Source organism: Oryzias latipes, chromosome 19 (assembly GCF_053564925.1).
Source record: "Oryzias latipes strain Hd-rR chromosome 19, Olatipes_Hd-rR_3.1".
Lineage (NCBI taxonomy): Eukaryota > Metazoa > Chordata > Actinopteri > Beloniformes > Adrianichthyidae > Oryzias > Oryzias latipes.
The window spans coordinates 15,096,170-15,109,716 of NC_136255.1; the positions used below are offsets into that span (position 1 = coordinate 15,096,170).

General features: G+C 39.5%; 1 protein-coding gene across 5 annotated transcripts; it reads right to left on the reverse strand.

Annotated features, from left to right (window-relative positions):
* Nucleotides 1–1,165: 1,165 nt before the first annotated feature.
* Nucleotides 1,166–12,656, reverse strand: fbxo11b (F-box protein 11b). 5 transcript variants are annotated; one of them, XM_011488281.4, is made up of 22 exons: nt 12,246–12,656; nt 10,985–11,148; nt 10,820–10,880; nt 10,511–10,655; nt 10,276–10,405; nt 8,939–9,022; nt 8,633–8,765; nt 8,381–8,487; nt 8,114–8,225; nt 7,375–7,481; nt 7,144–7,281; nt 6,839–7,056; nt 5,956–6,136; nt 5,751–5,873; nt 5,241–5,326; nt 5,023–5,099; nt 4,805–4,948; nt 4,604–4,714; nt 4,412–4,519; nt 4,230–4,338; nt 2,670–2,768; nt 1,166–2,501 (listed from the first exon to the last, which is right to left on the reverse strand). In XM_011488281.4, exons 1-22 carry the CDS (start codon nt 12,331–12,333, stop codon nt 2,372–2,374), a joined length of 2,655 nt encoding a protein of 884 aa, XP_011486583.1. In that variant the 5' UTR covers nt 12,334–12,656; the 3' UTR covers nt 1,166–2,371. The 5 variants fall into 5 exon arrangements, with proteins under 5 accessions (XP_011486583.1, XP_004080502.1, XP_078793425.1 ...); XM_004080454.5 differs by having other exon boundaries at nt 10,799–10,880; nt 12,246–12,615; XM_078937299.1 differs by having other exon boundaries at nt 10,511–10,652; nt 12,246–12,611.
* Nucleotides 12,657–13,547: the final 891 nt, after the last annotated feature.

A 13,547-nucleotide genomic window follows, 5' to 3' on the forward strand; every position in this document is an offset into this window, starting at 1 on the left:
CGTTCTTATGTTTTAGTTTACCTGCTTTTATTTTGAAATTCCCCACAAAAATCACAATTTTACTTAGTTTTAGTGTAGGATAAAATAGGTTTTAAAAATGCTCCAATCCAGGTTGCCTTGGTTATTCTACCTCCAAGATAAAGCTCAGTTTTCCACTTACAGGACAACAGAAAAGCTTATTGCTGAGGACTAACTTTCTGTCAAAAAAAGTTAAAATCTGAAACAAATCTGAGGAAAACATGTTTAACTGACTGTATGGGTGCTATAAAAAAAAGGATGTTACAAAAAATCATTTCGGTTATTGGATGTTTTTATAATTTTTGTTTTCTTTCTAGAAAAAGAAAAAGAAAGCATTTCGATTTTCATTTACACACTTTATGATCATTTTTTAGTTTGATCTGAACTGGATTATTTCCTTCTTAGTTGAATGTGTAAAAGCTGCTGCCATGTCAAAATAAGAGCACGCTCAGGTGGTCCAACTTTCTTTGATCTTCTTCTTGCAGCCCACAGTGGGAACCGGCATGTCTGGTGATTCCTGCCACATAATTTCACCCGTGTTGTTCCGTTTCCTCACGTCAAGCTCATGTTTTTAATGTGATATCAGAACAATCTACAAAAGAAAATAGTGTATTCTTTTTTTATTTACGCCAAATAGCTCCAATGTGTGGCTTTGTGTTGCAGCTTATGTGAATAATACTGATTATCTTTTTTAAAAGCTTCCAAAATCAAACTGAACTGGACAAAACTACGATTCAAAGTCAATGAATGAACCTTTGGGTTTCTAAATGAGGTCACAGCTAGAATCTGTTTCTGAGAGTTTGTGCGGACTCACCGGAACAACCAGAGGGAGGGAATTTTACACTTTGGGGAACTCACTTGTGATATTTGGAGCATGAAGTTTTCTTTATTTGCATTTAAGTCTGCTGACTTTTGTTTCATGTATTTCCTCACATTTCTAGAGTTCAGATTTCTCAGTCCTTCCCTTAACTCCATGATCCGTCTTTTTGATCACCAAATCCTTGAAGGGCAGGAGAACCAAACAGAAACCGTTTCTGTCAAAGTCCATGTAATCGGGTTATCCAACCAATTAAATCTTCTAGGAATAAAAATGAAAGAGGCAGATTTTGATAGAAATAAAAAAAACGGTAATTGAAAGACAGACATGTTAGAGCTAATAAAGATTTATTTTCTTAGAAATGGCCAGTCTTTTCTGTTTTTTTTTCTTTCTAAGAAAGTATACCCCTTTTTGAATTCCAACTAGCATCTACATAATGGTTATTGAATACTTCACAATATATTAAGTCTAGATGTTATGGTACATGCATTCGATTCAGGCTGCATGAGGAGCCACAGTCACCACAATACACAGGAGGGAGGGGGGGGGCGCTGCAGGGCGACTCTTCAGTTCCAGTTCAGAAGGAGCTCGGACGCCTCCTGTTGAAACCCTCTCGGCAAAGCACAGACTGCATCGGCTTAGAAACACGCACACACAAACACACGCGCAACCTGCACTGTACACCACATTTACATACACGTCTTTATACAAGCATGGAGTCGCTCCACCCGTCATTTAAACCAACACACCGGAGAGGGTTTAGTGTTTAAACCAGATTCTCTTTCACAGAAAGAATTTCACCACTGGGCTGATCAGAGTTTCTGCGCTTTTTGACGAGGTGGGAGGAGGACGCTAACCAAATAATAATAATAATAATAATAATTATATCATAAAAATAAAAGACATTCAAATACAGATCGCTTTTTGCTTGAAAATACAAAACTACGTGAGAAAGCATTGAAATAAAATCCAATGATCGGAACATATATATATATTTATATTTAAAAGTAAAAAAAAAAGACAAAAAAAAGCCCAAGTGCTCCGTCAAACACACATTTTTTTTAGTCCACACACAGCAACATCCACCCTTTCATTGCAGTGTTGCAACTTCCTGGACAGTCAATAAGGATTGGATGCTGCAAGGAAGCAGGAAGTCTTTGCGGCATCACTTCTGGAGAAGGTAAAGAGGAAGGGCCGAGCGCCGACATTTACGCTCAAAACGCCAGCTGCTGATGTCAGCAGCTCACTGGCTCCACCCTCCTCCTCTACCCTCTTCTTAGTTCAGTAAGAAATCTCTCATGGCCGTTCTTGTGTGTCTTCCCTCAGCTTCTCCCTCCATCGCATCAAGTCCGACTACCGATGGGGGTGGGGGGAAGAAAAGAAAAAAAAGCTGCTTCCTTTGCAGCATCTTAAAACTCCACCCCATCCGAGAGCGCCGCAGTCAGAGTCTCTCTGGGTCCTTACGGCTGCAGATGGATGTGTGTGTGGCTGTGTGTTTGTCTGCTTATGTGAGGGTGTTTGCTTGACCACACGGCTTCAGTTATGCTGCAGCGTGTTGGACTCGATAGGCGGCGCCGAGTCGTACAGAGTGTCCGTGTCGTGTGTGGGCTCTCCAGCAAGCGTGCAAGGGTTGGACAGCGTTCCTGCTCCGCAGTCACAGAAAAACCTGCAGCAAGGACACCAAAAATGGAGCAAATTAGTAAAGCTAAATGCAAACACGAAGTATTTTAACTCCTGCACACAGAAGAAAGGGAGGTGTTTGCTTTTTTCTTTTTTCTTTAGAAAAAGTCAAGCCAAACTGAACAAAGAGAGTAAAACCTCCCGCAGGTCTTACCGATCATGCCGTATAAACTCCACATCATGTCCTTGGTGACATTTTTTGATGCAGTTGACACAGATGGCATTCCTATCTGTTGTATTACAGGTGTGACATCTGGAAAAACAAACAAGAAAAATGTTCTCACAAAGACAGAAAAAGAATTCGAACTTACTGACTTTAAAGTTGTTGTAAATATTACATCACCATATTTTGTAAAAATTAATATTAAATTGTGTTTTTTTTTGCATCGTGTGGGCGGGGGTACATTCTTTTAAAAATAAATAGCATTAACCACTAGAGGGCACTGTGTCAGTACTGACAGAATTTGTAGATGAAGAAGTATGGCTCTGTTTTACACAGGACTTGGTGGAATAGTTCAAAAGCCACACAGAGGATGAAAATTCAACAGATTTAGTGTTTTTAGTGAAATAAAAAGTGTAGTTGACTTGTTAGCATGTCCTTTATGCTATGGTTATCTTAATATTTGTTCATATGTTAATACGGCAATTTACTACATTCCTCCGATGTTTTATTAAGCTAAACACAGTTCTCGCAGTGAAATGTGAAAATATTGTCATCTATCCTAAAATTAAGATGTTCCTTTTGCATTGAAATGTCCTTCTTTGTTCCCTTATTTTGTTAAATCAATTTCTTCCCAAAAAGTGACTTGTATGGGATTGATTTCTACTTTATTGTGCTTTTTTTGGCTGCTGCGACTTACACCTTGGAGTGACTTAAAGTCTGAAACACACTGTACACACACTCAAACCGAACCCTAACCAAGCACACATCACAAGCATCCCGTCAGCATGCCTCACCGTTACACGTTCGGTGCCCATATGTTGCATTCGATTTTTAATAAATGATACAGAAATGTTAAACCCTAATGGTTTAAAACAAACTTTTGTTCAGTATTTGTTTATTTTATTTTTGTTTATTTAAATTTTCTTTCCAGGTTTCTTCAGTCAATGTAAAGTCTGAGCTTACAGTGTTTTTTTTATATTTAAATGTCTACTTTTTGGAACATCTGCAACTGCCTTTACAGACATTAAATCCTGTTTTCTATCAACAAACATTTCCCTTTCTTCCCACATTAGAAAGCTGTTTAGTTTGAAGACATAATAAAACACAAGCTGGAGCTTATGTGTTCAAATTTGACCCAAAAGCACAAAGCCTTCCCTGCATAAACTGTGGCTAAAGCGGCTTCCAGATTCATCAAAGATCTCTGCACTCGCCACCTGCTTCTGTGGTCTGGCCTTGTTTTAGTTTAATTAATAACAGGAAATGACACAAGTGGGTGGTCACGTGACTCGGTAATTACAAATAGGAGGCAGATAATTTTAGAAATGGAAGGACATGTTCCCCAACGTCGCAGATATTTTAAATTCCCTCCTAGCCTTTGAACGTCTGTGTTGGTGATTAATTGTTTAGTATTGGTAACTTTTTTTTTACAGCTTACACTTTTCCTCTACAATAGATAGATATCTGAACTGTCTTCTTGTGGCCTAACGTGGCATTCTTTTAAACTCTAGTAAGATACTGCTGTCAAACGGACCAAAACCAAGCCGGGTTCACCTGTAGAAGTCGTGCATGGGGTAACTGGTGTAGCTGGAGATCTTGTACAGACACTGTCCTCTGCTCACTGCCTTCTCTATAGCATCCTGATTATTCAGAATCTTGTTATCTAAAAGCAGAAAAAAGGAAGCTTGTAACCCAGTGTTATTGTAACGGCCAGATTCTTTCGAGCAACGACTAACCTTTCATAGTGACGTTGACTCCTGAGGCCAGAAAAAGCCCCCCAAAGCGGTTGTTGAAGATCTGGTTGCCCTCCAGTGTTGCCGTGGCGTGGTTAGTGATCTCAATACCTGGTTAGGGGTAAAAAGAAGGTTCTAATGAGGTCAAAGAAGGTCAACAAATGTTATTTGGGTTGAAAGGTTTGTGAAACGAACCTGCCGCAAAGCCGTCAAAAATGCGATTCTTGCGAAGGATTGGATGGCTGTTAGTGCTGATCAGGACTCCGGCCTGAGCGTTCCTGAAGATGTCGTTCTCTTCAAGAAGCCCTGAGAGGAAAAAAGGAAGCCGGTGAGCTTCACATGTGCGGACGTGACGGCACAGCAGGAATAACAGCATCCACACGGATAAACAGCTACCTCTGCCTCCGTTAAAAATGCAGATGCCCCCGTCTCTACCGTCGTGAATCTTATTTCTCCTCAAGGTGGGGTTGCTGTCTGTCTTGATCCACACCCCAGCCATAGCATTATCAAAGATTTCATTGTCCTCAATGAAGCCCAAACCTGGAGGAAATGACAACAGGGTTAAGTAAAGACACACTGGTGCAGATGCTGCAGTAGAAGATGTGAATACATACCAGAGTTGTACACCAGAATCCCTCCATTCTGTCCTCCCCAGATTTTGTTGCGCCGGATCTTGGGATTGCTTCCGGTCCTGTGAGGATTCAACATAACCGTCAGCTAAACTGGAAGCAAAACGAGGCTGATTGCTCCGTGTTGCAGTTTTAATTTGATTTAGCTCAATTCTTCCATTTTTGAATGTTGAGTAAAATAAAAACAAGTCTTAGAAAGATACCTTATTTGTACACCGGAGTACATGTGATTGTAGATGTCATTGTCTTCCAAAACACCGTGGCCGTTGTCATAGAAATAAACGCCAACCTGAAGACATTTCAGTACAGAATAAACTATCATTAGATCCACATTTAATTTACTGTGATTCCAAAAAATGTACATCTTTGATAAGTGTAGCTGTCGTTTCACACATTTTAAAAGAGTAAATTTTAATCATGAAAGCCAACAGTTACTGAAATAGAAGTCGTGTAAATGAAGCTTTCATAAAAAATAAAAAATAAACTTTCATCTTTAGATTATTGCAGGTTAATCTGAAGCCACAGATTGGATTAAATTCAAATTTGAATCAGAAAATACATTTTGCATAAATCGCATTAAAACTGATGGCAAAACCAACATGAAACATTTAAATACTTGTGCAAAAGCTTCAAAATGCAGAGATTTACAATTAAAATCCAGACACTGCAACCCATTCCTCAGAAAACACAAAGCGTTCACTGAAGCATTGTACCTGTTTGCCACTGTGGATGCGGTTCTTGCGGAGAACAGGGGTGCTGCCTGTGGTCACCCAGACACCAGCCAGAGTGTTGCTGTACACCTCATTCTCCTCAATGACCCCCTGACCTTTCTCATGCTGAAGAAAAAAAATGAAGAAGATGAAGATGCTGTTTGACCAAAAATAATGTCCAGTCGTTACAGATATTTTGTGCTTTTACCACATAGATGCCCCCGTGCTGGCCGTCGTGGATCTTGTTGTGCCGAACAATGGGGCAGCTGTTGGTTCGGATCTGGATTCCAGCCAGGGCGTTGCCATAGATGTCATTACTTTCTATCAAACCTCGCCCATCTCCAAATATGTACACTCCTCCTTGATTACCGTTGAAAATCGCATTGGCCCTAAATTTGAAGAAAAAGAGAAACAAGTTTAAGCCCCTTAGGAAGACCTTTTAGAATTAAAAGCAAAATTTATTTTTTGTGCTCTGATGATAAAATAATTAAAATACATTTCTTCACAAAATGTGTTCAAAGGCATTGCATTGTGGTTTACATTCACAAATCTAATGAGCAGACTGGTTTTTTCGCAGAGACTTCAGGGAAATTTCTAGTGCACTGGATTTAGAAATAGATTTAGATAACTCTACAAAATGGTGACTGCACTGTAAAACAAAACAAATAAAAAAAACTCATAACTAGATTTAGAGCCAATTAACCTTTTCGACATGAGAACTTGTCTTCCTTACATGAGTTATGTCAAAGACACAGAGATCTTAATTTTTTGCATCATAATTATGGACAAAGATAAGTTAAAGATAAGCATAAATGACCTGTAGTGCTTTAAAAAAAAATCTAAGTATTTTTCATCCACTTCATACACAAAACTAAGAGCAAAAGGAGAAGAACTGAAAATGTTCTTAGAAGGAAAACAACATCATAGAGTTAGAAAAGCTCCAATACCCCTGACCTTTATAGAAAGGTGATGCACCTCTGCAAGTCTACTACATACCTATAACAATCTACATATTAATATAGATTAAATGGTAACAGAATAAGCGGAACAAAGGTTATTAAAAAGTGATTATGGTAAATAAGACTTCTTACCGTATCGTTGGGTCACTGTTGGATGTGATCCACACACCTGCAAAGTTGTTGGCATAAATTTTGTTCTCTATAAACTGGCCCCGCCCCTTCTCGTGGACATAGATCCCCCCCGTTTGGCCGTGGTGAATCTCGCACCGCACCACTGTGGGGTTAGCGTACGCCTTCACCTCAAAGCCTGCTATGCGATTCCGATGAATGTTACAGTTCTCAAAGTAACCCTGGGAAAAGAAAAAAAAAAGAGAAATGTAATGAATAACCATTTGCCCTGTGAAATAAAAACAAAGGGCATTGCTGGGTGAACTTACCATGCCGTGATCAAATGTGAACACTCCAACATCTCGGCCGTGGTGAATGTGGTTTCGTCTAATGATAGGGTTTCCGTGGTTTTTCACCCAAATTCCTGCTAGTGCATTGTTGCTAATTTCATTGTCTTCATAAATGCCCTGAAATGGAAAAAATAAACATATGATTTAGAAACTTTTTAGTTGTCTGTCTGCACATTTATAGGAAACAAATAGGGAAGAAGTCCTTTTTACCTGTGCGTGGTCTGTAATGTACAGTCCTACATTCTCACAGTCACTGATGTTACAGTGTTTAATGGTCGGACAGGCCCCCTGTCCACTCACACACACCGCCGACCCCACTGGGCAGAAAAACACAAGAGTCAGACTTCAGTAAAAGCAGCCGGGCCACAAATGAACAAGATTCAATAAATAACAAAAATAACAACAACAAAAAAGCTTATTAAGTTTTCAAAAAGCCAATATCATACCAACTCTGTTTCTAATGTTCAATGCAGATTTTTAGTATTTTTTTTTAAATAATAGCTTTATATTTCTATAAAAGATATATAAAAAATCTTCAAATACTGAAATAACATTACTATAGACAAACTTGTAAAGCAAAGGCTATCTTACAAATTATCTTTAATTCTATTATAAATTTTTTAATATTATTTATACAGCCCGTCATCAAACTGGAAATCCTTAACAAGTTATGTTATCAAATCCCAAAGCAACAGAGCATTAATACACAAAAAGCCCACATATGGAATCCTTTTTCAAGGGTTCTCAACACTCCAGTCTAACAGCAGAACACTAAATTCAACATTCTTATCAGATATCAATAACAAACTAACGACAAACATCCCATCACAAGAAGATTTAGGAAAAATCGGTAATATAAGCTAACCTTTGGAAATTTTAAAGACCCAACAAAGAACACTGTTTGTCATGTATAAATGTGCTGAAACCAGGTGGAAGAGTGGGCGGTTACCTGTACAAGTGGAGCGGATGATGCAGTGGTCGATGTTTGGGCTGCAGTTGACGGTGATCTCCAGACAGTGATGGGCGTTGTGGTGCTGCGCTGATTTATCGTCAGGATTAAACTATTCAGAGAAGAACAGCTGAGGTCACACAGGGGCTGTTATCCAAGTGACACATTCAAGTCATGCTTCCAAGCTTGTAGCAATATAAAAAAAAGGCAATAATGAAGTTGTGAGTATAATTAAAAAGTCAGAAGATAAGCTGGACATATAGTCACCTTTATGGTCATGTAACCCACGTATGCATCCTCTGAGCCCTCCATGAAGACAAACGTCGAGTCACGCGTGTTCTCGATCACCACCTTATCTGCTACTTTACCAGGAGCTAAAACAGAAGTGTGACAATCCTCACAAGAACGCCTTGGCGTGCAGACGAACACACAAGCGGGCCTTCTTCTCCTCTTATATCCAAATACTGACCATACTACACGAAAGGCCTCAGCAGCTCTCAAAAAAAACATACTACTTACCTGCGCCAATCATGGTGATGGGGGACTCTATATAAATCCACTCATCTGTATAGATGCCAGAGTGAACAAAGATGAGGCCATCGAAGTGGGCTTCCTGTACCCCACCCAGTGCATCCTCAATGGTGTCATAATACTGGAGGGGGAAGAGACACTTTCAGGCAAAGAATTTAAATTTAAAATTAGACTTCAGGAACAAGCAGAGCAGATGCTTAACCTATTTAAAGCAGAGATGTCCTCCTACAAGTTGAAGTAGATATTAGAGGGCTATCTAATGTAAAAGGAAGTCGTCCTAGTATGTTTACTTACCAGCATATTATCTCTGCCTTTGTATCTGCTCGGGCTACTGTAGAAATGCTCAGCAAAGCCTGGCTTTACATGAGCCCCTTTATACTGCAAGACAGAGAATATCAAAAGTTAGCTCCGCTGATACAAACAGCACCTTTCATGCACATTTATTTTTAACTTGCACCTGTCAAACTTTTTTAGGGATAATTTTCATGCTTTTTAGGCCCTTTTGTTTTTACAACTCTAAAGACTCAAAATAAGTCATAAAAATATTTGATCTAAAATCAAATATTCACATAATGTTTTAAAGAGATTCTAAAAAGTATTTTTTGTACAAGTAGAAGTAGAAATGAATTGCAATCCTTGTTGTTCTTCAGACAGAACAAAACTCTTGTTAAGTTAAATTTCTTCATCAGATATTTAGTCAGAGTTCTTAGATGTGAGTGAAATATCGGTGGAATATCAAGCACTTAATCCAAAATTCAAGCCATTTTTTTAACAGCATTAAAATGCAGGAACTGTCAGGAACTGCAAAAGACCAACATATATAAAAAGTAAGGGATGGAACAGTTCACTTTCTGCACAATGCAAATTTAAACCTCAACTTTTGAGTTACAGGTTTTTCTTTTCAGTTCAATATATGATTTGTGTATCACAAAACAACAAAAAACTAAAGATTCAGAAAATTCCTTCTATTGGTTTGCCAATAGCAAACGACAATAAAAAAAATCTTTTAGTAGCTTATTCTATGCCTAGTGTAACGTAATAAAACCAATTCTTATATTTGGTGTTTGACACTTTCAATGTGATGTGCAGTAGGGATGCAACGATTCACTTTTGCCCACAATTTGGTTCAGAGGTGCAATGTAAAGTTTGGCTTTAAACAGAGAATTGTGGCATCTCTACTAACCACACAAAAATATACTTTCTAATATGTGAACAACTCTACATCTCCTCCTTCACATTGATAGTAATCATTTCTGGGAAAGAATGAAATTTGTTGATTAGTCACATACTAATAATTAAAGGTAGGTGTTGCTGTCAAATTCCTAAATAGATTAAATTTAGATTCATAAATTCATGATTTGATTTACAGTTGAATTCTGTTGAATTTATTTTTACATTTGATACATTTTTAACTGACCCAAATGGGAATTGCAATCAAAATTGTGTTCATAACAACTAAAACAAAAGAAAACTTTTTCTGCCTTAAAAATACATGACGTGGGATTATATCCAGTAGAAAATATTGTAATATAATTGATTTGAGCAACAAACCTTGAAACACACCTTCTGTCAAATAATACTCAACTGTTCCCACATCAATAATACTCATTTGAAAACAAATACGAGCTTACTAGCTGCTGGAAGCTCTCCTTCCAAGGGTTTGGGTGTTCATACTCCTCAGGGTTGACCTGGTAGAACTTGCCGGGCTCAGGATGCATCATGGGACGTGTATACTCAAACACATCCATATATAAGCGTTTCCTGCAGTATAACAAACAGCCACATACAAAGAAAACCTCAACTGGTGATCTTTAATGACTGTCACATGTAAGAACAGGCTGGAGGCTGGTCTTCAGCATTACTGACCAGAGGATGGGATCGTTTGCTAGCTGGCTGAATCTTTTGCAGACACAAGCTGCCTGGCATAGGTCCTGCTCCAGTAAGTAGGAGAAAATCTTCAAAATAACCTCATCTGGGAGCTTCTGCTGCAGATATTGTTCTGCTGGGGCTGCTAAAATGTAGACAAAAATATAGAGACAAGTGTAAGTCCAACAATCTCATAACTTGAGGGTTTTTCTGCGTTTAAGGAGACAGAAAAGGAAACAAAGGGGGAAAGAAACACTCCTTATCCAGCTGCAGTGCTTTTACACACACCTGGGAGGTCGTGGCTCTTACCGGACACTCGTGCCCGCTTGGCTCGATGGCAAAAGGCTTCTGTTGATGAAGTGGAGGCTCCCTACAGTAATAATAATAAAAAAAAGACAAATGTGTTAGGATAATATCATGGTAATAAGTCATGTGTCCAGAGAAAATTGCAAAATGCAGGGGAAGGAATCTAACCTCCATAGGACCCTTGCTGGGACAGGCAGAGGCGGTGGCAGAAGCAGCTGTGGTTCTCTTGGGTAGCAGGGTCTTGCGTCGAAGCTGGTAGGGACTGTTCTGAGCACCAGGACCGGACTCTTCAATAGCCATCTCTGCTGCAGCTGCTGCAGGAGCCTCTTCATCTGGGCAGAAAATACAATGATTGTCTTGAGCTGCAGGGACAGACTTGTGCATAAAGCTGCACGTTCATGTCATTGCTATCAGAATGCATGATAAGTACAGAATTCAATTCTGTAAAGTCCCAATTCTGAATTGGGCCTCTTGTTTTTCTCGTTTCAGTTTTACAAAAATAACATAAATAAATACGTGACTGTAGTGTGCAAGGAACTCAGACAATGCACACCATGCGCAGAGAGACTAGTACAACCAGGTTAATCGCTGGTATGCAAGACAAAGGTTGGTGATTGATAATGGCAGATGCGATTCCTGCAGCTAAACACTCCACCACAATGCAAACGGTGCACAATCGGATTCTCTGAGAAGCTACAAAAAAATACGGTAGCCGTAATGCTGTCAAATCTGCAACTATAGAAAAAAACGTCCCATTGGCGTCCGGCTAACACGGCTACAAAACTGAACTGCGTAGCTGACAAATCCGCGGTGTAAACAAATGGAGCTGCGGATCGCAGACGCCACCAGCGGAGGCTAGCATGTTCGTTCTAGCAAATAAACTCAAACGACGACAGGCCTGTGTATAAAAATGCCTCCGTCTGTATGTATCGTGCAGTGTCATCTATCACATCTTAATTTGTGTGGCCCTTTTCAGCTGTAGAAGCTAGTTAGCACCAACAAATAGGCGCTAATGTTTTGGTTAACAACCCCAAGAAAAATGGCAGTCTGAAGATTTACCCCCATGATCGTAACAGCTATGACAGCTGGGAATGCGGTGGCCGGGTAGACACAAAGCTTCCGATCGAAGACAGTCGTCTTCTCTCCAGCAGAGGAATATGAGCCATGGATGATGGCTGTGCTGCTGCTACGCAATACGTTAATAAAGACAACCCCCAACCTTATCCTAACCTGGAAAGCTAGCTGGCTCCGATCACTCAAGCCAAACAAAGCGCGGCCTGGCCTGAACCACAGAGCAACAAGCCTCGGGTTTTCCTACTAATCCCTCCCGTCTTTAGCAATGGTGAAAAGTCAATAGGGCTACAGAAAACCCGACACCCTCCACTATCGTTTTCACCAATTACACTAGCTTAACCGTAGCATAGCTTACCTCTTTCGGCGTTGTTCCGTTCGGGTTGTACCGGGCGCGGCCTCGACACTCGCCTTGGTCTTCTGTTGGTAGCCCTGACGGAGTTCATCTGGGGAGTTGGTCGTCGAAAAATAGACCGCTGTCCTCGACCACCCGCCGCTAAAATTAGCCGTCAACCCCAAGTGCCACCGAGACAGCCTCTTTCACGCGAAACAAAAAACAGTTTTGCTGGGGGGAAAAAACAAGCTTTGGGGGTTAAGTTGCGTTTTTTCTTCTCTACGTTGTGTCACAGCTTCCCCCGTTCCACTGCTCGGTGCAAACTCTGTCTCTGTCTACAGCAGGAGGAGCCATTAACCCACACGGGAAACAATCGCGAGAAAAAAGAACAGAGTGTTGGCTCCACCAATGCCGTTACGCGTTTCAAGAGCTCCCTTGAAAGTAGCCAATCAGATGCTTTGTATTAAGCAACTTAACAAACCTATCTGTTGGGGTTCGGGATCGGTCAATCGGCGCCTTGATTAATTGATTATTATTGATTATTACTGAATGTGCGCATCAAAGGGCGCAATGGTAATCAATTTAAGTTCAGACATTTCTGCCATGACAATACAGATTTACTGTAGTTTGCAGCAGAGTGACCCACAATGGTTAGTTATTTAAATGTTAACTCAGCTCACACTGTTTAATCCAACTGGTTTAACCCAAATGTGTTAACCCAAGTGTTCTACTGATCTTTTCAAAACTATTTACAGCTTCATTTGAAGTTACAATGTTCTACATGAATATGCTATGCCCCCAAACATTGGTTTCAAATTAATAATAAATGTATGATAGGGCAGAAGACCTACTAAATAGAAAATTGGGTCCAAATTTGGCGCAATTTTCAAAATATTGTTGTTGCTCACCATAACAAGTTAAAGCAGGGGTGGATGGGGAATTTTTTGTTTTGTGAAGGTTTTGTGTGTCAACTTTTTGATTGAACGTAATTTTATCAAACTACCACTAGAGTGAAGTGTTCAGCTGAAAATGTTTAGCTTTGATAAACAGAGAATTACATTATTACTATTATTATTATCATTATTATTAATAATATTATTATAATTATTATTATTATTATCATCATCATCATATTTGAAATGCAAATATTTAAAAAACAAATATGACCAAAAAGAGACTCAATCAAATATTTTTAGGTAAATGCTTTCACATCTATGGTGCTTCTTCCAGTGAACGTGACTTTGGACATCTTTGTTCATATCTCATCAGACCTTAACTGGTCCTATTTTTATTTTATTTGAACAATTAAATGGTCAAGAATCTGCA